The sequence below is a fragment of the Leguminivora glycinivorella genome, chromosome 24 (assembly GCF_023078275.1).
Source record: "Leguminivora glycinivorella isolate SPB_JAAS2020 chromosome 24, LegGlyc_1.1, whole genome shotgun sequence".
Taxonomy (NCBI): Eukaryota; Metazoa; Arthropoda; class Insecta; order Lepidoptera; family Tortricidae; genus Leguminivora; species Leguminivora glycinivorella.
The window spans coordinates 1,127,332-1,155,320 of NC_062994.1; the positions used below are offsets into that span (position 1 = coordinate 1,127,332).

Consider the following 27,989-nt stretch of genomic DNA (forward strand, 5'->3'; position numbering starts at 1 on the left):
GCATAGTGTTCCGAATGTGATGAATTTTGTAATAAATGAAACAAATCAATATTTTTTTTTATTTACCTCTTAGTGATAATGTCTTCGGTTACCTACTTCGATAGTTACTCATGAAATTAAACTATGGAAAATTGGAAATGGATCACATCGCGTACTTATAATAATTTTTATTAAATTATAATGTTCATAAAAGCCTGGCAAAAAAAAGTAGACAATACATGTGGTAACTATTGTGTCACTTTTGTATGAGAACAGTAAGAGTTGCTGTCATAAAAAAGTAGTTCAATTTTTTTTTGCCAAGCTGTATCTGTACGCGGTTCCATAGTTTTAAATTATTAAATATTTATTATTGCAATCACATAACATACACACAGCTCACTTCACATGGACCCAAAAATCAAAAAAGTAAAGTAGAAAAACATTTTATGATTGATACAGTATCTTTCTATGAGATTATCACATGTCGCCGACATTTGTCACGGTGGAGAAATAGGGGCCCGATGTTGCCAGTGTAGGCTTTTTGATTTGATATAGGCATCTTGCTTAATGTCAAAACGACGCCACCGAAGTCGATATTACCGCAGCCACCACCATTATTGGCCATATAACTGCATGTTCTTGTCCAGAAGTGCAGGGTACCGCTGTATCTGTTTAATAAATTGATAAAATTTAATGTTTTAATACCTTTTAAGAGCCATTTTTTTCAAAGTTGTCCACCCCACTTTCTTTTGGATTTGGAAATTTTTATGTGGTTTTCAGAATCGCGAGCTCTTTTAATCCTAATAAAAAAAAAGTTTCCCAAGGTTTTTTCCCATTCCGTTACCATTTTTTCATACATTTTGTATGGCGGTAACGGAATGGAAGGTTCGAAAAAATGTATGGAAATCTTGGGACATTTTTTTTTCTCCTGTCAGGATGGAAAGATCTCGCGATTTTGAGTATTAATCGTGTAAAAAATACCCATGTTACAAAAAACGTGGGGTGGACAACTTTGACAAAAATGGCCCCTAGAAACAAAATAAAGTAAAGCCTGACCAGAAATATATGACTACGCGCCATCTTGCGGAATTTCATTAGAACTATTTTCTTCATACTACTTGACCCATTCTTAATAGTTATTTGTTATACAAGGGGGCAAAGTTGTATTTTAACGCCGAGTGTGGAATTGCAAAACGAGCAAGTGAAAGGATTCTATAGTTGAACCACGAGCGAAGCGAGTGGTTCGAGAGTAGAATCCTGAACTTCCGAGTTTTTTAACACACGAGAAGTAATAGTTATTTGTTTTACAAGGGGGCAAAGTAGTTGTTTAACCGCACGTTCCAATATTGATACCTAAGCAAGCGAAAGATTCCAATATTGAACCGCGAGCGTAGCGAGTGGTTCAAAAAGTGGAATCTTGAGCGTTGCGAGGGTATCAAGGCACGAAGGTTAAACAAACTTTGCCACCGAGTGAAACACAAACTTTTTCACCACACCAAAACGAACATAATACTGACTATAAAACATCAAAATAAATAAAATCCATTAATTTATTCAATATTTATGATTCAAAATCATCATTTACAGGTAAAATCTAGCAGCCAGATTAAGACATCGAGTTAAAATTTGTATGAAATTACTTTGCCCCCTTGTGGATAACATGCAATTTTGCTATCTGTTTTCGAATAGCAAAGAAAGCCTTTACCAGTTGGTGTGGTGAAAAATACATTTGCACCCGAGTGTAACACAAAACTTTTCCCGTCACTATAGCGAGGAAACTACAACGCAAAAAATGCGTTTATCACTGCTTCCAGTAGTTCCAAAGGTGGTAAATCATCTGTATTACTAGATTCATCTACTTTTATCAATTTTAAAGCAGTTAATTTAACTTTATTCAAGGTCAAATTACTTTACACACTAGTGGATAAAATGCGTTTTTACCCGCTGGTATTAAAGGACAAAACACGTGTTTCCGAGCTAGTGTGGGGAAAAGTCTGTTTTATATGATTAACACTTTCGCAACCAGGCAAAATTTCGAACAATACCCCAGAAACCGACAGTACTCGCTAGTCGGACAACGACGTGGAACTCAATGCCGCATGCCGCGAACCCGCTAGTCGGGCAAGAGGCGGAAGCTCAGGGCTGTGCCAAGTAACTTTAGTATACGTGGATAAAATTAAATCTGCTGTCTCATCTGTTTAGGTTCCCCGTTCTATCAATTAAAAAAAACCCCGGGTCTCAAAACTTCAAATAGATAAGGGATGGTAAACAACATCTCCAGGGTTAAGTGTACTGTCCAAAGGCGTCGCGTTAGAAAGAGATAAAAAGTAGCCTAGGCCACTCTCCATCCCTTCAACTATCTCCACTTAAAAAATCACGTCAATTCGTCGCTCCATTTTGCCGTGAAAGACGGACAAACAAACAGACACTTTCCCATTTATAATATTAGTATGGATTGCCAGGAGGGCGCTGTTATTCTGATTTATGCGGTGACGGTGACAGTTCAGTTTAGTATGAAGAAAATAGTTCTAATGAAATTCCACTAGATGGCGCTTAGTCATATTGTTCTGGTCAGGCATTAATACTTCATAGTGCACGTAAGTACTTTCAAGTTGGTCTGTTATAAATGACACACACACACACACACACACACACACACACATAATCACGCCCGCATCCCATAAAGGGGTAGGCAGAGCACATGAAACTACTAAAGCTTCAGGGCCACTCTTGGCAAATAAGGGGTTAAAAGAAAACGAAACTGTGGCATTGCAGTGACAGGTTGCGAGCCTCTCGCCTACACCACAATTTAACCCATATCCCATAGTCGCCTTCTACGACACCCACGGGAAGAAAGGGGGTGGTGAAATTCTTAACCCGTCACCACACAGGCAACAAACAAACACACACATGTGTTACAAATGACGTTGTCCGTAAAAGATAAAACATTATCGTTTTCCAGAAGATTTGCTCGTACTTTATACGAATGACGTATTAAAATCCTGCTTACGCCGTGGCTCCGAATTAGATACCCAGGGCCTGACACTTTAGCAACCAAGAACTCGCCTGGTGGGGACTCGTGAACTTTACTCAGATAACGGAAAACTCGCTAGGCGGGTTCTCGCCATACGCGGGCGGTTATAAATTACAACCGGTTTGACGTAGTGCGTCATTTGTCTGGTAGCGAATGTGGTTTCTATGGGGCCATCGTATGTGAAATGGAGGAACCTATCAGCAGCGGCTGGTCCATACAAGCCGATTCCCACCGGCTTGCCAAAAATTGATTACTAGGAAAGTACCTTAATGTTAAGGTAGGTTTCTTTATGCTCAGTGTTGCCTAGCAGAAATTTTTACCAGCCGCCACTGGTACCTATTGTTTGAAAATGGCTACCACGTACCATTTGATTCAGGCATTTGATTTACAATCTGCTGAGACCTCTTCATAACAAGAGTAATATTCTCTGATTTCACAATCTTGCCGTAGTTCTTCATAATCGTTTCGCCGCCATATTTGATGGGATACTGGTAACCCTGAGCGCAGAACAACTGGCTTTGGTCAAATGACCGAAGTAGCTGCAGTTCAATGTTGTTGGTGTTGGTCGTTTGGTCATAGTTCTGTGTTTCAAGACTTACGGGGTCGCGGTAATGGTCTGGAAAAAAATGTTTAAAATTTTTCATCACACTCGCACACTAAATGTGCTGTTGCATGCAGGCGGAGCAGGAGTTATAGAAAACGTTTTCCCTATAGGGATATACAGGGTGCCCGGTAATTAATGGACAAACTTTTAACCACCAAGAGGGCACCTTATACTGGTCCAGAAAATCGACTTCAAGGTTTAGTAAAAGTCTCCTGGTTTTCGAGATTTTCACACTTTTTAAAATTTTAATACTACCTAAAATGTGAAAATCTCGAAAACCAGGCGACTTTTACTAAACCTTAATGTTGTACCTTAATGTTGGCCAGACGGGAGCCGGAAAACCTAGAGAAACGCATTATGGTTGGCATGGTGGATGGAGGACGGGGAAGTGGCCATCCACCGACCCGCTGGGTGGACAGCGTTAAGAAGGCCTGCCAGGGATTAACACAGGCGCCTATTATGAGGACTGCAGAAGACCGTGCGGAGTGGAGAGCTTTGGTGCGAAAAATAACGACCTCATGTGGTCGCGACCCTCAGCCATGAGGAACCGAGGAAGAAGAAGAAGAAGAATGTTGATTTTCTGGATCAGTATAAGGTGCCCTCTTTGTGGTTAAAAGGTTGTCCATTAATTACCGGGCACCCGGTATATCGAGTTTTAATATAAGAAATATTTTGTACTGTATTTAACCTCGCTTCGGTTTGTTTAATTAATCCTGGTAAAAAGATTAGCAAATAAAAGGGGCGCCACTGTCTATGTAATACTTAAACCGTTTTGCATGTGGCAACTATTTTGACACTTTTACCTGTATGAGAAAAAATTGTGTTGCTATGAAAAAAAAAGTTCGATTTCTACTCATTTTTGCCAAACGGTAATTTCAGGATTTATACCCTCTCTGAAAATATGTAATAGGCTAGTTTCCTACTAGTCAAATCTGCTTCTTTTTATGAACTGTCAAAACGATTTGCTAAGCCCAGCAACAGACAGTCTGAAAAATTCATAATCTAAAAAAAGATTTGTATGCAAACTGACATTGACAGATCTGTCAGTACCAGTTGGAACTGTCAGTTTGCATTCAAATATTTTTCAGATTATGAATTTTTCATACTGTCTGTTGCCGGCTTAATATGGAATTACTATGAAATACTGAGGAGTGACGTCACGGTTACTTTTATACCTTTTTGTCCTTTCTCTTTGACCTATTAAATATAAATTACGTTTAAACATAACCACTGTCCATATTTTTCTTCAGTGCTTTATTTCGTGCACTGCATAAAATATTTTATTTTAAGTATAGGAAACTAGCCAATTTTGCTCCCTTGTGAAACAATTTACTATAGCTTCCTTGTAATATTACCTTTTCGGAACCATATCAGTTCCCTGCCGTCTATGGGGGCGCTGCCGCTGCATGTGAACTTATGTCGGCTGTTTTCATCGAATTTTACCTTTTGCATTGGCCCTACCTTTACGTACATCTCTCCTGTAATGCCAAAAGAGGAGACTTAGTAGGGGATATGTTTTTATTTATTTTATTTTGGTAATTTATACCCTACTCATAGTGTTGTGTTCCTGCCGGTAAGGCTGCCAGAGCTGAACGAGGGTGCGGTGTGCTGGTGACGGAAGGACCTACGTACGGAACTAATTTGTTCCGTCTATTGTCATTTCAGTCGTCGGCAAACCGAACCTTCCTTAGAACTTGTACACTCCTTTTTGCTGTGTACTTAACACAAAAAATAATGCCCTCAATTTGCAAACTTTGATTTTTACGATCTACGTATCAACCAAATCCTGGCACTAAGAAAGACGGCAAAATTTAAAAAAATGTGGGGCTCACAGGCCAATTGTCAAACACCTGCGTTCCTTTCTCGGCGAGCCGTAACACTTAAAGATTGATTGGAAATGTAGGGTGAACCTTTTATTCCCAAAGAAAATTAAAATTTATTCAATTTATCGCCAGTTTTGGTGGACTGTCTTTACAATACAAGTCATACAAAGAATAAAACTTACCTGACGGTATAACCTCACTTTTTACCAACTCTTTCCTTTTAGACTCAACTCCCTGTGACAAAGTCCCATCGTAGAGCATTCTATGCCTAGAGCAATACACTGTTGTTTCGCTGTCTAAACTACTCCTACTCTTCTTTAGTGGTAGTTCCACTGAGTTTAAAGGTTTGTCGTCAGAACTTTGAGTTATGGCTAGCAATATGTCATCGTGGGGCCATGAATAACCTGGAAATGTTTTTTTTTAATAAATAAATAAATATTATAGGACATTCTTGCACAGATTGACTGGGGATTACCGTAGGGTAAGCTCAAGAAGGCTTGTGTAGTGGGTACTCAGACAACGATGTATATAAATACTTATATACATAGAAAACATCCATGACTTAGGAACAAATATCTGTGCTCATCACACTAATAAATGCCCTTACCGGGATTCGAACCCGGGACCGCGGCGTAGCAGGCAGGGTCACTACCGACTGCGCCAGGTCGTCAACAAATCATGTTACGGACGGTAGAAGTTGACTGTATGAAAAAGTGTTCGTCAAAGAACTTAAACAAAATATTAAAGGTTGACTGGTAGAAAATGCCTCATGGCACGAAAAAGTTTGAATAAATAAAAAAATATTGATATGTTTAATTTGGAGAAATTACGAACTGTTCATGTCATGTAGCTGGCCGTATATATTTGCCATTTGTTTTATCCTTAGTCCATAACAAATAAAATATAGATTATATCATGACTCAACGCCATCTACTGTTGATGATCAGTCACAGCGCACACAGTGACGCCATCTGGTAATGGTTATTATTTACAATTAAAGATAGGAACATATTTATACTATCTATAGTCTGTCAAACCGTTTTCGTCGCTAGAAAAAGCAGAAAATGTATAGAAGTATTTGAAATCGCATATTTTCGCGCCTTTTTCTGAAGACAAACTTTCTAGACCGGCTTATTACCTTCTATCCTCCAAACACCTGTGGAGCCCCAGCCAGTAGCTATACTCAAATGGGTCGCATCAAACTTCTTTGTGCTAGTCCAACTCATGAAGGGGTTGCTTTCACCTGTCAAAGTTCCAAAGATTCGCAGACCGATTACCATCAAACATGGGTAAGAACATTCCCGACTAATTCAACATCAAAAAAAAAACTAAATTTAAATCGGCTCATTCGTTCGGGAGCTAAGATGCCACAGACACACTGTCTGTGTCAGGCTGTAGACAGACAGACAGACACGTCAAACTTATAACACCCCGTCGTTTTTGCGTCGGGGGTGAAAAATAAACAATACAATATTTAATTTTTGACTAATTCAGCATCAATAAAAAAAAAACTAACCCTGAATCGGTTCATCCGTTCGGAAGCGTTTGCGTCGGGGATTAATAAGTGGCTTTCAGGCATAGAAAAGGGCCTTTTATACTTTAATACTAACAAAACAAATATTATTTAATTTACGAAAAACACGTCGCAAGTAACGTCAATTTCTACATTAACATATTATCCTATCCATGTCGATGTCGCATCTATATCTAATATCTGTCGTATAAAATTTGAATCGGGCTCACCCTCAAATCCAATAGAGACGACTTCGCCATACTTTCGAGCCCAGAACCCGCGAAATTCATAAGGGTTGACGATATAGTCGATTTCAGTGTAGATTTTGTAACCTCTGTTCAGTGCTATGGAGTTCTTTAGTTTGTTCCATCCTGCCAAGATTATCTGAAATAAATTAATTTATATCGGAATATTTTTAAATTAAAGGAAAAATGGAAAAATTCACACCTCCGGCAGGATTCGACCCTGCGACCTGGGGCTTTTTTATATCAGAATGTTGATATTTCCTATTTATGCTCTGTACTTTTACATAAGATTATGATTTTTTAAGATTATGAAATTTACGACGGACGGATTTATTTATGGCGGGACGACCGGACGCATTCTACCCAAAATGGTGTCAAAATGCCGACAACAGGGTCGAGTGGAGAAAGCGAAGATGTAGTTTGTATGAAACCTTCCTTTTTTGTTTCTATACATTTTCAGTAACAAAAAAGGAAAGTTTCATACAATCAACCTAGGACATTTTGGGGAACCTAGTGGATCTTGCTCAGCATCATGGAGTCCAAATCGGAGACGTGATCCAAATGTACAAACTAAACGGGATTGCTGTACTAGCTTTTGTCCGCGGCTTCGCTCGCGCTAAATTCGTAAATTCCAGAACCGTACAAACTTCGTCCTCCCATTTTAGGGAAGTGGGGGTTAGAAAGAGACAAAAAGTAGCCTATGTCACTCTCCATCCCTTCAACTATCTCCTCTTAAAATATCACGCCAATTAGTCGCTCCGTTTTGCCGTGAAAGACGGACAAACAAACAGACACACACACTTTCCCATTTATAATATTAGTTTGGATACGTTAAGGTTGTAGATTATTGCATATTTTGGCACTTATTTCTGGGTTAATTTATCGCCCGTATAAGGCCGTAGGAGGCGCCACAGTTCGAATTCACACCGAGAGGCGGCGTCACCGCTGTCATAACAAAGAGCTGTCAAAGATTTATTTGCATATCGATCTACAAACGATCTACGTTACAACTAAAAAATGGATCAAATCTTACGCGAGCTTCAGAAAATCCAAAAGGACCTCGAAGAACAAAAGAGCACTATTGAGAAAAACGGAGAAAAAGTGACAGCACAAGTAACACACCACATTAACTGCGTCCTGGAAGAAAAGTTTATTTTGTTGGACGAGAAATATGACAATCTCAAAGAAAAAATAGAAAATCAAGAAAAAAGACTGTATTTTCTGGAAAAACAGGCAAGAAAAAACAACATTGTCTTTTTTGGAATTGAAGAGAAGGAAACTTCTTACTCAGACTTGGAGAATATCTTGCTCAGTTTCATTAAGAAACACTTTAACCAGGAGTTGGACTTTAGAGATAAACAAGAGGTTAAAAGAATAGGCAAAAAGGGTCCTAAACCTCGTCCAATAATTGCTACTTTTTCCACACTTGGCATAAAAATAAATCTATTCAAACAGAGAAGTGCACTAAAAGATTTACCATACTATATAACGGAGGACTTCCCAAAATATGTTCTGGAGAAGCGCAAAGAGTTACAAGAACAAGCTAGAATCGAGAAAGAGAAGGGAAACCATGTTAAAATAAAATATGACAAACTCATAGTACGTGAACAAACTAAAACAAATGCCAACAACAAAAGATTGCTTTCTGCTTCCCCCGAATACAATACAAACAAACAATCCGAAAAAAATACACAAGCTAGCAAGAAAAACAAAACACAAACACCAACAAAAAGAAATTCTAGCTTATCGGAAGGAATTGTAAAACCAGGAATGCTTAACTATTTAGTAAGCAAAACCCCTAACAACACACCAAGCCGACCAGTAAATCTTAACGAAAATATATAGCAATTACCGTCCGCCTCTCCCAGCACCAATATTAAAAAATCTCTATCAAAACTCAAAAACCATCTTCCAAGCCGGCTGGTCACCGTGGAAGATTATGACCAAAACCCTCCAGAAAAAACAACCAGAAACAAGAAAAACAAATTCTACGTGGCAACCTACAATGTGAGAACGCTGTCCACACCTCAACGCTTAATAGAGTTAACTGATGCTCTAAAAAGTACGAAATACGATATAATAGGACTGTCAGAAGTGAGACGTTTGGGCACCTCAATCGAAGAGTACGACGATTTCCTTTTTTTCTATATTGGAGAAACACAAGGACTATATGGCGTAGGTTTTATTATTAAAAAATACCTAAAACCCTATGTTGTTACTTTCGAAGGTTTATCAGAACGTGTAGCTTTACTAAAGCTCAACATAAATGGTTTTGAACTCGATATTGTGCAAGTATACTCGTTTACAGAATCTGCTAGAGACGACGAAGTCGAGCTTTTCTACGCCACCATAAACAAAGCTCTACAAAAGACGGGGAAAAACGTCATCGTTATGGGTGATTTTAACGCCAAAGTAGGCACACCAAGGCCCGAAGAACACCATATAACAAAAAATCATGGCTATGGCGAAAGAAATAACAGAGGCGAACGTCTGATCAACTTTGCGAGTGAACACAAATTAAGCATAATTAACACATTTTTTAAAAAACCAAAACGAAAACGGTGGACATGGAGATCACCAGATGGGTCAACGAAGAACGAGATTGACTATGTATTAACTAACCTACACAAAAATGTTCAAAATATAGAAACTCTAAATCTACGCTTCCCTACGGATCACAGACTTCTAAGAGTATCAATAATCTTGGAGCAAATGAAGAAAAGTAGGACACAATTTTTTCAAATAGCTCTAGAAATAAAAAAGCTCGGCTCCTAAAAAAACCTAAAGCCTACTATAGCACACAAGAATACATGAATGATGAAACTGGGAAGTATCAATATTTAAGGAATCGCTGAAAACTTTCAAAGATGACAATGTAGTTTTTTATGAACTGATATTTAGAATAGAAAAATACTATCACTATTTGAATAAAGAATATTTTGATTGATTGATTGATTGTTCAAGAGTACTATAATAAAATAATCAAGTCCACCGTTCGAAGTAAGCCTACAAAAAGCGAACCAGCATAAGCAAACAGTTTCAAATAGCTGTATATCAGAACATACAAGAAAATTAATAAACCGCAGGCAAGAACTACACAGACTAAAACCAAAATCACGTACAACAAGAAACGAATTAAAAGCTCTATATAAATTAATAAGCAAATATATACATAGAGACTATACAAACCACAGAGCGAGCACTATTCAAAAGCACATGAACAACACCGGTAGTCTGAAAAGAGCTTTTAAAGAGTTAAACTCTCATAAAACTTGGATTGGTAGTCTGCAACAGGCTGAAACTGTAACCCAAAATAGAGCCGGTATCATAGATATTGCAACGAATTTCTACAACAACCTATATAGTGCGCAAGGAGTAGAGAACCTAAACAATTCAGACAAGGAATTAGAAGACGATGGCAGAGAAGTGGAAATTGTGAATGAATTAGAAATATTGCGACAAATAGATAAATTAAAATCTGAAAAGTGCCCCGGAGCTGACAAAATAACAAATGAAATTATAAAGTTCGGAAAACATTATCTAGCATATCCTTTGTCACAGCTATTTAACATGATTTTACGTACTGGTACGACACCCTATCAATGGTCTGAATCAGAAATGATCCTACTCTACAAAAAAGGTGACCCAAAAAACATAGCGAATTACCGACCAATCAGTTTACTCTCGTCATTTTATAAATTATTTGCAGCTATAATAGAAAGAAGAATCAGTGTTAACTTAGAAAAACACCAGCCTATCGAACAAGCGGGTTTTAGGAAAGGTTACTCTACTATAGACCATATACACTCAATTGAGCAATTAATAGAGAAATACCGCGAATTTAAAAGACCATTATACATTATATTCGTTGATTACGAAAAAGCTTTTGATACCATCTCCCATTCCTCGATATGGAAAGCTCTGAGCACCCAAAATGTAGAGCATAAATACATAAAGGTTATTAAATACCTATACAGTAATTGTAAAAGCCAGGTAAAGCTGGAAACAACAGGTCCGTATATACCAATAAATAGAGGCACCAGACAGGGGGATCCTCTCTCACCGAGAATTTTTATTGCGGTCTTGCAACTAGTCATTGGAACTCTAGATTGGTCTAACAAAGGAATAAATATAGACGGGAAACGCATCAGTCACCTAAGATTTGCTGACGACATTGCCTTATTCTCTGAAAGTCCCAACCAGATATGAAATATGAAATATGAAATATGAAATATGAAATATGAAATATCTTTATTTGCTTGAATATGGTAACAAGGTAGGTCTTATGGCTAAGTTTTCCATGCATATTCAACCTGCATGCAGGCGTGCAAATTTTTAACATTTTAATATTAAATAATTTATCTCATGCACATTGAATAAACAAATTACAAATTAATTAGGTGTCCTGCAAGTTCTAAATTTCTAAATAAACTATAATGATTTTAAATGTCAAAGGTTTGCAATAAATAATAAATTAAAAGTAGTAAATCTGAATTATTAACAATTACAATTAAGCTTCACGAGTCAAATATTCCTTAACGCTATAAAAACAATTGTCCAGTAACCATTTCGATAATCTAGTTTTAAATAAATTATTATCTTCTAATTTTAAGTGATCGGGCAGGCTGTTATAAATGACTATACACATGTTGTAGCAGTTTTTTTTGTAAATGGCTGTTTGGCAGGAAGGTTGATGTAAAAGGTTTTGGTATTGTGCCCTTGTATGTCTTGTGCTAAAATCGCTACGATTAACAAAATGGCTGGGGTTATTCCTAACGTGGAGACATGCATCTCTGATATAGAGGCACGGAAGTGGAAGAATATTGAATTTCTTAAATAAAGGTCTACAACTTTCTAAAAACCACGCGTTATCTAATGCCCTAATACATCGCTTCTGAATAATGAATGCTCGTTCAGAGTCCACAGAATTCCCCCATAACAATAATCCGTAGTTTAAAACTGAGGAGACGTAACCATGATATGCTATCAGGGCCGCATCGGTGGACACCGTTTGCCTAAGTTTTTTGAGCGCGAAGATAAATCTGTCTAGCTTTTTGCAAATCTGATCTACATGGGCTTTCCAATTTAAATGAGTGTCGATATTAAAACCCAGAAACTTAACCGTATCGACCATCTCAATTATTAAATTATCATATTTAATTTGTAAAGGTGATGGGTTTGAGTTGTAGGAACAGAAATTCATAGCTTGGGTTTTTGTTATATTGATTTTTAAATTATTTATTTCAAACCATTGAATCGCGTCTTTTAATGTATTATTGGCTATTGACTCAAGACTTGTGTAATTTCCGCTGTCGCTTTTTATAATAAGAGTAGTGTCGTCAGCGAAAATAATGCATTCTTGTTTTATGGCCTTTGGGAAATCATTAATTGCAATTAAGAATAGCAGTGGTCCGAGAATGCTTCCCTGAGGTACACCAGTTTTGTTGGTCATTACATCGGACTTGAATTTTTCCTTTATGAGTGTATTTGTATTCTTCCTAACCATTTTTTCAATTACCGTGTATTGCGTTCTGTAAGGACATCACTAGTCGCTGGTCCCCATCCCTAGGCATCGCTGTCAACTGGGCGTCAGACGGACTGGAAGCTTCCATTGGGAGCGTTTGTCAATAAGATTGTATTTTGAGATTTCGTTCAATAAACTGTATAATTAATAGTGGTATCCTGGTGTTTTTACTCTAACAGTTTCAGAAGCGCGATATTAAGTTACCCATATACGCCCGTACTATGAAATTTGTCCGAAATTGACAATGCCATTCTCGCGCCGCGCTCGTAACCATTTATTGTCGTCCAACAGTATTTAATTAACACCAGTCGATCTGATTCAACGAGTAAAGACACTAGCACCATATATTACAGTTAAAAGTGTACGAGGCAAAGAATGTGATGCAAATAGTTGTCCGTATTTGTACCTACCAACAAAGAGGTAGAACATGCCGTGTAGTGGCGTGCGTGTCTTGTGTTTTTCAGATCCATTGCACTTTAAGAGATATTCACACTTTGGAGTAGTATTTGATCATAATGAGTGTGTAACAGGAAGTAAATGTGATCCAAACACAGTGCTCTGGGGCAGAAGTGATCAACATCCAGAATACTGTGTTGTGTTTCTTTATTTCAGATCAACTTAATTATGTATATGTTGAAGATACTAATACTTGGATGTGCTCATAAAATGTATCACAATAAGTACCACAGTAAGTCATGGACGGTGAGACGTTAAAAACACATCCAAGTTGTCATTCACAACAATGCTCCGGGCAGAGTATAAATGTATAGAGAGGCTGCTGTAGTGAATAATCATTAGCTCACCTTGTGTGTTGTGTTTTTGTGCTTCCAGATATGTTTCAGAATACATAATACATATTGTACCTACTTGTGATATATTGACAATTGTCACGGTGTCACAGTGAAACAAAATATAAGATAAGTTTCAATCTAAATGGCACCTAAATGATTCCTTATAACAGGTGACTTTATGAGTTTTATGATCTACAAAGAGAGATGATCATTATCTTGCCCTATTTGTCATATTAAATATAAGTTTGTCCGGAATGACATGGAATAAGGTATTTATCCTACTCAATAATATTGTACCATTGCATCTGGCTTATGTAAGTATACTGACAGTAAATACATTTTAAATTCACTACAGGTTGGTATAAAGGGATGAGTAAATAAGCATAAGAAACTTTGACAACTGTTGACTATAAGTTCACTAACACTTCTCCGGGGCCTGTACCGGGGACTGTATTTTGAAATCTGTCTTAGTGACATTCTTATGCATATAAACTCTGTATGATCTTGCATTTTTCTAAATGAGGAAACATGTTGCTATATTACATGGCACAAATTTATCAAAAATGTTGAGAAAATAATAATAATATTAACATAATAATATTTTGATGAGGTTAATTATGCATCTTGTTAAAACCATAATGTGTGTCAAAATTAAGGGCATAGCACTGAAGTATAGTGTATTGTTGATGCTGTTTTGTGTATAATAATGTTGGTTTAGCATTGCAAACATTTTTGACAAGAAATGTAATCATGTTCTAAATTGAACCAAAGACAAATATATTCCCTAGACAGACACTTGGAACATTTATTATCATGACATAGTCCAGTGTCCATTTAATGCATTATCAGTGATATAATTTGTTCCTTAATTACATTCCTTTCCAGATTAATTTATTGATTACAGTAGTTGCCTGCCGGTAACCTGGTGAATATTGACCATAAGTTGAAAATACTTGCATTGATAAGGCATGATTCCAGAAGTTTCTGAGGTTAAATCTTGCTAAAAGCTGGAAACACCAAACTGGATATCTATTGAACTATTTATGACACTGGTAAAATTTGTCATAGCTAATGGTAAGAGATTTTGATATTTATAGACCTGATGGACTTTAACGGTCTACATGCTATACTTGTCTGTTACAACAAATCAGTTTGATTTGGAATTGGGCTTGAAACATGCCAATCAGTTAAGTTTTTAACAGATGTGCAATAATCTGAGGTAAATAACTTAATTGGAGCTTCTTCACTGCGAAGGAATGTTTCTGAACCGAAGCATGACAAACAGGTAACGTTTGAAGTTGACAAGTATTGTCTACTTTTAATATGTTCTGTTCCTTGAAATATAAAAAAAATAACTGTATACTTCTATTGCTTCTTGATTTCACAAGAATATATATATTTTACCTGCCTGTGTGGTGACGGGTTAAGAATTTCACCACCCCCTTTCTTCCCGTGGGTGTCGTAGAAGGCGACTGTGGGATATGGGTTAAATTGTGGCGTAGGCGAGAGGCTGGCAACCTGTCACTGCAATGTCACAGTTTCATTTTCTTTCAACCCCTTATTTGCCAAGAGTGGCACTGAAGCTTTAGTAGTTTCATGTGCTCTGCCTACCCCTTTATGGGATACAGGCGTGATTGTATGTTGTTGTTGTTGTTGTTATATATATTTTACATGTTTTGTGACTTTTGCAAGAATCAAAAATAATGATATTTTGTTATAAAAACTCAACACCTGTACTAAGTATTCTTGCATATGCATAGTATTAACACAACTAACAAAATTATGTAGTTGTGCAGGTGGCAGCTATATGGATAATGTTGTGCTTTAAATTGCACATATACCTACAGCTGGAGCACCTCTCTAGTGTGTCTGGCAAGCTTGATGGTTTAATTATTAAGCTTATGCACCATGCCTGATGATGATATATAAATACCTTTGTCAAGAACCATTTGGTAAGTGAACAATGATAGATAAAATATTACATTATTTGAATGTAGTGAAACCTCGATAAGTCAAGCCAAGTGCCATAAGATTATTCTTGGTTGACTGGAATGTATTTCAATAATGGTATATATAGTAAGCGTGTTACCTTAGGGGCACGGGAAAAATAAGACAAGTTGCACGCCGGATTAAGAACCGAGTTGTGTTTTGCCTTATTAGTCTCAGATTAAGAACCGAGTTGTGTTTTGCCTTATTAGTCTCAGATTAAGAACTGAGTTGTCATTACATATATGCACGCCGGATTAAGAACCGAGTTGTGTTTTGCCTTATTAGTCTCAGATTAAGAACTGAGTTGTCATTACATATATGCACGCCGGATTGAGAACCGAGTTGTGCTTGTGCTATTACTCTCAAATTAGGAACCGAGTTGCCATTGCATATATACACGTCGGATTAAGAACCGAGTTGTGTTGCCTATACATGATGTTAATAATATATTCTGTTCACAGGGTTTCCTGATAAGCACATTGTACCTGAATCTTGTGGTATCCACGGTAGTGTAACTAATGTGATATCCACAAGTAAAAATGAAGTGATTTCCGTCACTTAAAGTGTGAATCATAATTATAATGATTACTTTAATGTCTGCTATACATTTGTTACTTTGATTATTGTTTCTTAAGTAGTTCTGTTTATGCAATGTTGGCCTTAGGAGGCGGACCATGTGCATAAGACCTATTATTGTGATGCAGGTCTTTACAGACGCCATCATGTGTTATATAGACTATCCTTAAGAGGATTGGTCTGTTTTTGTTATTTGTGATGTAGGTCTTTACAGACGCCATCATGTGTTATATAGACTATCCTTAAGAGGATTGGTCTGTTTTTGTTATTTGTGATGAAGGTCTTTACAGACGCCATCATGTGTTATATAGACTATCCTTAAGAGGATTGGTCTGTTTTTGTTATTTGTGATGTAGGTCCTTACAGACGCCATCATGTGTTATATATACTATCCTTAAGAGGATTGGTCTGTTTCTGTTATTTGTGATGTAGGTCTTTAGAGACGCCATCATGTGTTATATAGGCTTTCCTTAAGAGGATTGTTCTGTTTCTGTTATTTGTGATGTAGGTCTTCATAGACGCCATCATGTGTTACATAGACTTTCCTTAAGAGGATTGTTCTGTTTCTGTTATTTGTGATGTAGGTCTTCATAGACGCCATCATGTGTTACATAGACTTTCCTTAAGAGGATTGTTCTGTTTCTGTTATTGTGATGTAGGTCTTCACAGACGCCATCATATGTTATATAGACTACCCTTACGAGGCTAGTTCTGTTCTGTTATCTGTGATGTAGGTCTTACAGACGCCATCATGTGTTATATAGACTATCCTTAAGAGGATTGGTCTGCTTCTGTTATTTGTGATGTAGGTCTTTACAGACGCCATCATGTGTTATATAGACTATCCTTAAGAGGATTGGTCTGTTTTTGTTATTTGTGATGAAGGTCTTTACAGACGCCATCATGTGTTATATAGACTATCCTTAAGAGGATTGGTCTGTTTTTGTTATGTGTGATGTAGGTCCTTACAGACGCCATCATGTGTTATATAGACTATCCTTAAGAGGATTGGTCTGTTTCTGTTATTTGTGATGTAGGTCTTTAGAGACGCCATCATGTGTTATATAGACTATCCTTAAGAGGATTGGTCTGTTTTTGTTATTTGTGATGTAGGTCTTTACAGACGCCATCATGTGTTATATAGACTATCCTTAAGAGGATTGGTCTGTTTTTGTTATTTGTGATGAAGGTCTTCAGAGACGCCATCATGTGTTACATAGACTTTCCTTAAGAGGATTGTTCTGTTTCTGTTATTTGTGATGGTCTTCAGAGACGCCATCATGTGTTATATAGGCTTTCCTTAAGAGGATTGTTCTGTTTCTGTTATTTGTGATGTAGGTCTTCATAGACGCCATCATGTGTTACATAGACTTTCCTTAAGAGGATTGTTCTGTTTCTGTTATTTGTGATGTAGGTCTTCATAGACGCCATCATGTGTTACATAGACTTTCCTTAAGAGGATTGTTCTGTTTCTGTTATTGTGATGTAGGTCTTCACAGACGCCATCATATGTTATATAGACTACCCTTACGAGGCTAGTTCTGTTATCTGTGATGTAGGTCTTACAGACGCCATCATGTGTTATATAGACTATCCTTAAGAGGATTGGTCTGCTTCTGTTATTTGTGATGTAGGTCTTACAGACGCCATCATGTGCTATATAGTCTATCCTTAAGAGGATTGTTCTGCTTCTGTTAATTGTGATGAAGGTCTTCAGAGATGCCATCATGTGTTATATAGTCCTTAAGAGGTATATCCTTAAGAGGTTAGCTTGAGACCTTGTTTGTCAAAAGCATGTTTTATGACCTTGAAGAGTAATGATCTCAAGGTTACCTTGAAAGGATCACTTACATGCATACTTTCCAGAGGTCGCTGGTGAAATTACGGTTTCCAATAGAGCGGAGAGAGCAACTGTTCAGAATGCCTAGCTGAACGAATGCATGCTACAGGCTGCGCGACAACCTTGTCATGAAGGGCCAACTTCTGCGGTCGTTGCGCTGACAGCCACGAAAGAAGCCGTATCACCGTGGCTTGCGTATGAAGCTTTGATATGGTAATGTGTGTTGTCTTATAGCAAAATTGGTGGCTAGTACACATTGATTATTACCATTTATTAATTTTATCATGTTGATAGAAAAAAAATAATCAGCGGTTGTTAAAGGTCCTGCCAAGGAACAGCCATGTATTCTGCTTAATATATATTCATAAAAAAAAAAAATTACATGACAATATTTTGTATTGATTGTCATTGTTTATTACTAAATTATTTAACGGCTATGTAAGCCGGATCTGTAATTGAGAGCATCGACTATGCCAATTGTACATTAATTTCTCGTAACCTTATCATGTTACTTGAACGACAGTTGTGTTGTACTGATTCTATCACCTACTGGCTTAGTTCCAAGGAAAAAATATCACGTTCTCGTTACATTAAGGAACTTAGTATTTCCCATGTATGTTACAGAGCTTCTTAACAAGAGCTTGTGCTGTGTTGGAAGGTGGCTATGATCACGCATAGGGTGTGTCATGTTAACCTCTCACGAGTTGTACGCCTTCTTGCGCATGTGGGGAGCTTCACAGCCTACAGTGACGAAGCCAACTGTGAGTTTGTTCCATGTATTTGCTATTTAAACGACGCCAATCATCATTATTATATTGAGCGGTTGGTTAGTTTGGAATGCACCGCTCCCGTAAGTCTTAACTTAAAGCATAAATGGCATAATACTTGCCTGAAAATAAATGAAATGTATTGATGGGTGAAGTTATTTACAAGCAAATATTAGATGGTGTTTTGTACACCAGTAATTACCTGCCCGCCGCTAGATATCATCTATTTTACATAATTAATTTGACTAATATATAGTATCGATCATGGCGGTAAAACATGTACTTTTCGTACCATCGCACCTTAATAGTTTTAAAGCCTTACTGGCTGTGGAGTTGTTAAATAATGACCTGACTTACTTGTACTAGGCTAGTCTGGTCATGCAATCTTGAGTTTAGTTATGTCATTACTATGATTCGACTATAAAATGAGACCAATTACATATCTTGGTGTAAGTTAGTCTTAAACTACACCGGCCGTTTCCAACGGTTCTCGAGTTAATCACTTCAAAGGACCAGGGCCTGAGTGTATAGCTGGAGTATACAAAGTTCTTGTTCACTTTGCAGAAAAGAAAAGAACAAATGAACAGATGAAGTCTACCGCCACCAGTTGGAGGCGCAGCCTGCTTCGGCTGCGTTGACTGCGGCAGTCATCAGTAGCAGCATGGATAGCAGAGACCTTCGGGACGAAAGGTCAAGGTCAGAATGGGCGAATGTAAGGACATCACTAGTCGCTGGTCCCCATCCCTAGGCATCGCTGTCAACTGGGCGTCAGACGGACTGGAAGCTTCCATTGGGAGCGTTTGTCAATAAGATTGTATTTTGAGATTTCGTTCAATAAACTGTATAATTAATAGTGGTATCCTGGTGTTTTTACTCTAACAGTTCTTCCCCTTAAATAACTTTCTATCCATTCAAGTGCTTTGCCTCTTATTCCGTACGTTTCTAGTTTTTTTGTGAGTATTGAATGGTCGACAAAATCAAAGGCTTTGCTGAGATCCAGAAAGATAGCCATAATTGGGTGTTTGCTATTTAGACATTGTGTAATAGTTTTTACCAAGTTAATGCCGGCCAATGTAGTCGATTTTCCTTTCCGAAACCCGAATTGTTTTGATGTTAAAATGTTGTATTTCTCTAGAAAGTCATTTAGTCTGCTTAATATACACTTTTCAAACACTTTAGACAGAACGGGTATCATGGTAATGGGTCTATAATTGGCTGGGTCTGACTTGTCCCCTTTCTTAAACAGGGGCTTCACAATCGATAGTTTTAATTCATTTGGGAAGACTCCATCCGTGAAAGATAAATTAATTATATGCGAGAGAGGTCGACAGATTTCGGGAGCACATAATTTAAGAACCATTGTTGTGATCTCGTCATGACCTGTTGTTCTGGTGTTCTTTAAGGACATAATCGTTCTATAAATTTCTTGCTCATTTGTAGGCTTAAGGAAAATCGTTTTAGTGTTAAATAATGAGCTGTCTAGTTTTACTTTTGACGGCTTTGGTTGTGTAATATTTGTCTGATTTATGAGATATTTATTGAAAAAGTTACATATTTCATTAGGATCACTGTGAGAACTATTTTCATATTCAATGTGGTTAATTTCGTGCTTGTGAAAGTCATTTGATATAGATGTAGATATGGTTTTCCAAGTTGCGCGACATTTATTTGTGTTACTTTGTATGAACTTACTATTGCAAATCTGTTGTGCTCTACGTATACACGATTTAAACATACGGTTATATTTATCAAACTCAAATTTACTTATTTTGTTGTTTCTACCGGCTCTTCTGTATTTGAAATATAAGGTCCGTTTGGTTTTACTAGACTTTTTAAACCCGGCGTTAGCCATTTAATTTTCCTAGGTCGATTGTTTATTTTTACTTTGATAGTTGGAAAACATAATTTGTATAGTAGAGTAAAGATATCGTAAAAATTTTTAAACGCCTCTGAGGCCACCTGGGATTCGTAAACATCATTAAAAGATAACATGGAGATGTGATTCGCGAACTTTTGGAGATTATCTTTACTGTAGTCTTTTTTGTACTCGAACCATGTGGCTATGGCCCTTTGTTTAGGAGCTTTTACTTCTAAAATTTGCGCGGTTTCATGGTCTGATAATCCTAAGTATGCTAGTTCTGAATTGACATTTTTTATATTACTTGCTATTTGGTCTATGCACGAATTCTGTCTTGTCGGAGTCTTAATATGAATTTTAAAATCGTAGCTGTGTAATATACTTAATAATTCCTTAGTATTTGTATCATCTTTCAAAATGTCCAAATTCCAATCACCGCAAATGATAATTTTTTTTCGTTTATATTTTTCTGCAGCAAAGTGTAGCAATTTTTCCATACTACTCATAAATAATTGTATACGTGATTTATCTCTATATGGTATTCTGTATATACAAAACACTACGATGTTTAGGCCGGTTACTTCAACCCCACAGCATTCGAAATTGAGCTTCATTGTTATTTCTGTTGGAATCGGTACAGATTTGAATTCGAACATCTTGTGTACTAGGATACAAGTGCCGCCTCTACTATGATCCCTACTATATGATGCAGCCAATTGATAATTGTTCAATTTAATATTATTCTCGCACCCTTTCTTAACAAATGTCTCGCTGAAACATATGATATCAACCTCTTTGCCCTTGTTTGATAATTCAGTTAAAGCTAGTTCAATTATGTCTAATTTATTACAGAGACCTGCTATGTTTTGATGTAAAGTTCTAATTGTACTTAAAACTAGGCTATAATTTTCAGCGTCGTCACTTTCAGTACCATTCCTAGTGTCTAGTGATAGAAGGCTATTGGCTGCGAAATAAGTTATTTGAATTTGTGTTTGTGTCACTCAGGCTATCGTTCGGTTCCTTAATTAGTGGTTGCTGTGAAGTTGTTGGGAGTATGTATTGGCTTCCATTTACATATACTTTATTGTTCCTTACAATGGGGTTAAGACCTTTTGATCGGGCATCTCTAAATGTGTTTTTAATTAGTTGTCTATGTTTGAGTTCCTCTCGATCCATGAATTTTGAAACTGCTAGTCCTGTATTTCTGAAGTTATGGCTGTTTCTAAGGATGTAGTTTGTCATTCTCTTATTTATCATTTCAATTTCAATTGGTCTTCTATTTCCAAGTTTACCTATTCTTCTTACACCGTCAATGAATCCATTAATATCTACTCCAAGAATTTCGTAAAATATGTTACTGATTTGTTCTATTAGAACGTATTCGTTCTCTCCTCTAAATTCGTTTAATCCGTACAATACTATTGAGTTCTTGCCAGTGTAGTGGTCTCGTGCAGGGCTAAGGGTCGTATTATGTGTCTGGTTTTCAATTTTTTTATTCACTGAATCTAACTCCTGTAATAGTTTGTCATTTTGGGATTGGAGCTTTTCGATAGTCTCATTAATGCTTTTTATCTTTTCTTTAAAGCTTGTCTGTTCCTCCTGTAGTACTGTAGTCTTTTGTGTCATTTCCATTTTCATGTCCGTGATCTTGGTGTTAAACTCTTTGATAACAGCCTTTGTGATGTTTTCCGTAATGGACTGGGTCAAGCTTGCTTTTATAACTTCAAATTCAGTTTTTATCAGTTGGGTAAATTTGTCATAAGTAATCGTATCGGTGGTTGTTACATTGCTGGGAATGTTCGAGTGTCTAGGTCTGTCTTGCTGATATTGTATTAATTGTATACTTAATGAAGACTCTGTTGCAGTATTCGCTGAGGTGTCTGTGACGTCATGTTCGTCGACTATCGACATATCTGTAATATCAGTAGTCTGCAATTGTGACGCATGCCTTTGCAGGTAAGCTGGAGATGCTGGGATATCGTCATCATTTCGGCGCCGGTGAGTGATGTTTTCACACCTACAGCATTTCCAATGTGCTCGTAATTTATGCTGGTGTTCTCTGAAGTGCGCTGACGTCATGTTCAGGCAACGAAAGTGATAGGGATCCTTACAGTCACTGCAAGTGAGTAACTCTCCTCTGTCTATAACCAGGTTACAGCCCAAGCAATTCATTTTGTGTGTTTTTGAACGTACCCCGTGCCGATTTCTGAACGTTATTTTATTTGATGGTATCTAACTTTCTGAACGCACTCGTTATGTCAATGTCAGATATGTCAAAGCCGGAGTCTATTTGATTAATTATTTCTTGTTGTTGTTGCGGTAGATTTTCAATATTTTCAAAATAAGACGATCGTTATTTTTGGGTCGTGTATATGTGTGTGAAAATCCTTTGTTTTACGTGGAATAGTTTTCGTCTTAGATCATATAACTCACGGTTTTTGCTGTGACAAATGTTGGTGCACGACAATGAGGTTATGTTCTTCACAAAATTTGTTTACTGGGATGTAGATATTCACTTTTATGTAAGTTTTTTTAAATATATTCTTCGTAGCGATTATTATACATGTTAGCGGTTTGACAGCTGTCAACCGTCTCCGATAGAAGACATGTTACTCGAGCTACACAAAGCAAGTAAAGACGTAGGGTTGCAAATAAATTGGAGCAAAACGAAGATTATGACAAACTCAAGTAAACAACTAGTACATCTTGGCGGCGAACCATTAGAATATGTCGATACCTATGTATATCTGGGCAAACAGATCTCTTTTAACTCTCAAAACAATGTAGCAGAAATAGACAGAAGAATTGCAGGCGCATGGAGGAAGTTTTGGAGCCTAAAGGAGGTATTAAAAAGCTCTATGCCTATGAAAATTAAAAAAAGGTTCTAGACACCTGCATACTACCCTCTTTAACTTACTCTTGCCAAACATGGGTATTCAGCCTAGAAGCAAAAAAGAAAATACGGTCCTGTCAGCGCAGCATGGAGAGGAGCATATTAAATGTTAGCAAAATGCAAAGGATCCCACATGTAACAATCAGGTCAAAAACAAATGTAACTGATGCTCTAGGACACTCATTAAAACTAAAGTGGCGATGGGCAGGGCACGTGGCCCGCATGACTGACAACCGTTGGACGAAACGTTTAACATTTTGGCACGGCCCAAAGGGAAAAAGAAAGAGAGGAAAACCTTTATCAAGATGGGAAGACGAAATTGCACGATACATAGGAAAGAGATGGATGGTAAAAGCTAGAGACAGAAAACATTGGTCAAATCTGGAGGAGGCCTTCACCCTTCAAGGAGGGGTTTTTGCTTGACATATTTTACTAAGTATATAATTTATAAACATAAATATTTTACATAATGCATGAATTCAGCAAGTTTAATTAATTATTTTTACTTTAATTGTTCAATTATTTTTTACTATGACATGTTTGTTCTGCATAAATTACTACATATAATAATTGATGACTACTTTCTTCCAAATAATAAATGCATTACCTATGTTAATATACCATGCAACATCTTTGTTAGCTGAATTCCCAAAACTGTATCATCTAAAATTAACTAGTTTAAATTATAATATTTGTATTAACGTAAATTATTGAATGATAGAATTATCTGAATTACTAAATTATTTGAATGTGTCTAATTAAAATAATAATATTTTAAATAGTTAATTAATTATATTGACCAGATAAATTGTAGCATGCTATTATTTAAGTCTGCAAAAAATAAAAGGCTTTTTATATTATTATTATATTTATTTATAAGGCCGTTTTAACATTATCAGATCCGATATCGGAAGGATTTCAATGAAAAAAATTCAAGATGGCGCATGTAATGAATGGGATATCGGTCCTACAGCCGATATCGGATCGGATAACGTGAAAACGCACTAAGGCACTGTTTTACCTTAATATAAAGTTCAAATTTCTACATACGTCTATGTAAGGCGACTCAGCTTTATTTTGCGACATGAACCCGAAGTACACATCATTGCTTGCACGTACTCTAAAATTCACGGTATCGTTCTTCAGCGGCAAGAAGTCCTTGTATACTAGACTTTTGTCAGTCCAGATATCTAAAAACAGGTATAGTATAGTTAAAACACCATACAGTCATTGGCACGAGTAATTAATTATTAATTAATTAATTTATAATTAATTTTTCCCCTCACTAACTCAGAAACACGTGTTTTGTCTTTTAATACCAGCGTGTAAAAACGCGTTTTATCCACTAGTGGGTAAAGTAATTTGACTTTGAATAAAGTCAAATTAACTGCTTTAAAATTGATAAAAGTAGGTGAATCTAGTAATAAAGATGATTTACCACCTGTGGAACTACTGGATGCAGTGATAAACGCACTTTTGCGTTGTAGTTTCCTCGCTATAGTGAGGGGAAAAGTTTTGTGTTACACTCGGGTGCAAATGTATTTTAGTTCTCGTGTGTTAAAAAACTCGCAAGTTCAGGATTCTATTCTTGAACCACTCGTTTCGCTCGTGGTTCAACTATAGAATCCTTTCACTTGCTCGTTTTTCAATTCCACACTCGGTGTTAAAATACAACTTTGCCCCCTTGTATAACAAATAACTATTATACTATTTTGTTCTTAATATAATTTAATGTTGCGCCGCCTACAATTTCTGTGCTTTGCCCAAAGGATGACTGGTAGAAGTGGTAGAGAATGCTTTATAGCATTAAAGCAATAAAGATTAAATAAATAAATCAATTTTATTACTACCTCTAGTAAAGTGCCTAATGTTAAGGTAGGTTTATTTTTGCTCAGTATTGCCTAGCAGAAATTTTCAGCCGCCACATGTTGACATGTAAAAACTGCCCCTGTCGCCTATTTGCTGAATGATTTGATTTTTGAATGCGTCATCATCATTAATTTCTACATATTTCAGATAATACAGGTCCTTTACCTTTGGTCTGCCACCAAGCCAGTATTTCTCCCGGCGCCAAATCTTCGGAACAGGTAAATTCAATAGTCTTTCCTCCGCTGTCGGACTTCGGTTCCACTTTTGGCACGGCTGTAATTTCACACTATTAACTAAAGCTTCTTGTGCCAGTGACCAGAGAGCGGAGGCAGCTTTCTCTCGCAACGCATAAGCGTTGCTATTCAGCGAGGGAATGCTGCCAGCATCTTTGGCACAATGCCGCAGGGGCCGGGCTATTTAGATATATTTTAGTTTAGATTAGTTAACCCCCGACGCAAAAACGACGGGGTGTTATAAGTTTGACATGTCTGTCTGTCTGTGTGTGTGTCTGTCGTGGCACCGTAGCTCCCGAACGGGTGAACCGATTTCGATTTAGTTTCTTTTGTTTGAAAGCTGAGTTAGTCGGGAGTGTTCTTAGCCATGTTTCATGAAAATCGGTCCACTATGTCGCGGTCGGGGGTTTTTCCAAAATTTTAATTTTGTGGTTAGGTTATTTTTAATTTAATTTAAAGTTAACATTGTCTTCGGTTACCGCGATAGTTACTCATGAAATAAAACTATGGAAACGGATTAATTTAAAATTCATTATACTTACGCGATAACCGATTATTAATTTTAGGTTGTTTTATTATTTTTTTAGAGTTAGCTTGTTATTTAAGTTTTATTATCTTAATATTTAACTATTGGAAGGAACTAAAGCCTGACCAGAAATATATGACTACTAGCTTTTGCCCGCGGCTTCGCTCGCGTTAGAAAGAGATAAAATGTAGCCTATGTCACTCTCCATCCCTTTAACTATCTCCACTTAAAAAATTACGTCAATTCGTCACTCCGTTTTGCCGTGAAATACGGGCAAACAGACACACACACTTTCCCATTTATAATATTAGTAGTTGTCAGGAGGGCACTGCTATTCTGGTGCGATCAGTATAGTATGAAGATAACCTACCACAAAATTAAAATTTTGAAAAAGCCCCGACCGCGACATAGTCGACCGATTTTCATGAAACATGGCTAAGAACACTCACGACTAACTCAGCTTTCAGACAAAAAAAACTAAATCTAAATCGGTTCATCCGTTCGGGAGCTACGATGCCACAGACATACACACACAGACAGACATACAGACACGTCAAACTTATAACACACCGTCCTTTTTGCGTCGGTGGTTAAAAATACTTCTAATGAAATTCCGGCCATTCACGATGGTCTTAAACACTATACATGCTATTGGCTCTTAAGTCATTTTGATAAGAGAATTCCATCAAATACTGGATCGACAAAAAATGCCATAACCCAGCGAGGCGCAAATCCAATGGGCGCCAAATTCGCAATTTTTGAATATCTTATACTTTTAAACGAGCAATTCTTGTATATTTATTTATTTATATATTTATTTAGGTATTCATATATTTATTTATATATACCGACGATCTCGGAAACCGCTCTAACGATTTCGCTGAAATTTGAATTTTCGAGTTTTCATGAGTTTTTCTTTCGCGTTAGTAAACATAAAATATGGTCGTTAATTTCGCCGCGCGTACATCGATTCCGCTTAGCTCAGTCGTAAGAGATCGGTCTAATGTACGCAGAATAGATCGTAGGTGTCAGGGTTTCGAATCCCGGCCAAAAATTAAGTTTTTGTTTTTTGTCTTTTTTTTTTGTTTTTATAAGAGTTTTTTTTATCTAAAGACGTGATATATTAAAATAGAACCGAGCTTTGCTCGGTCGCCCAGATATTTAATTTATAATTTAAATTGTTAATCATACTTACAGTAAACACCGGTGAAACTTACAAGCAGAATATTTAAAATGCTTAAATTGATCATTATCATTAACCGTTTCGTAAATGTGTTCGGTTTAATGGCGGTTCATAATCTCGACAGTGCATATATAGGGCTAGTATCATAGGACTCTTTCATACTATACCTACCTGGTTTTTCTTTCAAAGTACACACCCCCACTTTTTTTTGGGATTTAGAAGTTTTTATGTGGTTTCCACTCAGAATCGCGAGCTCATTCAATCCTAATAGGAGAAAAAAAGTGTCCCAAGGTTTGTTTCCCATTCCGTTACAATTTTTACCTGCATTTTGTACGGCGGTAACGGAATGGAAGGTTTCAAAAATGTATGGAAGTCTCGGGACAATTTTTTCCTCGTGATTCTGAGTATGAATCGCGTAAAAAATACCCATATTACAAAAAAAAAGTTGTCCAATTTCGATAAAAATGACCCAACAGAATTAACAGATACAATCCTAACTTGACATAGTTTCATTTTGATGTTTGGAGAGCCTTTGCACCTCCAAATCTTATAAATATTAGTGTTCTCTGACCTTGGAGACCTTTCGTATCCCCCACAGAGAACCTCCTATAGAGTGCCAATATTGTAAATTTTGCGCGCGCTACAAATCACCAGTGCTTGGGGCGCGAGGAGCGAGAGGGGAATGTGTTTAGCGCGCTGCGATTGGTCGTGTCAAGGACGGCAGGCAGTCGCGCCAGATGAA

At 37.0% G+C, this 27,989-nt stretch overlaps 1 protein-coding gene across 1 annotated transcript; it reads right to left on the reverse strand.

Moving 5' to 3' along the window:
- Positions 1-221: 221 nt before the first annotated feature.
- Positions 222-27,327, reverse strand: LOC125238635. The gene is made up of 9 exons (XM_048146000.1): positions 27,260-27,327; positions 25,471-25,578; positions 24,487-24,626; positions 7,184-7,337; positions 6,579-6,683; positions 5,623-5,844; positions 4,973-5,095; positions 3,378-3,629; positions 222-647 (listed from the first exon to the last, which is right to left on the reverse strand). Exons 1-9 carry the CDS (start codon positions 27,318-27,320, stop codon positions 550-552), a joined length of 1,263 nt encoding a protein of 420 aa, XP_048001957.1. The 5' UTR covers positions 27,321-27,327; the 3' UTR covers positions 222-549.
- Between the last annotated feature and the right edge of the window lie 662 nt (positions 27,328-27,989).

Coding starts and splice junctions, on each gene's coding strand:
- LOC125238635 (XM_048146000.1), bottom strand. CDS start 27,320: ATGATAATGATCAATTTAAGCATTTTAAATATTCTGCTTGTAAGTTTC. Junction 24,627..25,470: donor GGCTTGGTGGCAGACCAAAG/GTAAAGGACCTG, acceptor ACCTGTTTTTAG/ATATCTGGACTGACAAAAGT. Junction 5,096..5,622: donor AAGTGAGGTTATACCGTCAG/GTAAGTTTTATT, acceptor TTGGCATTACAG/GAGAGATGTACGTAAAGGTA.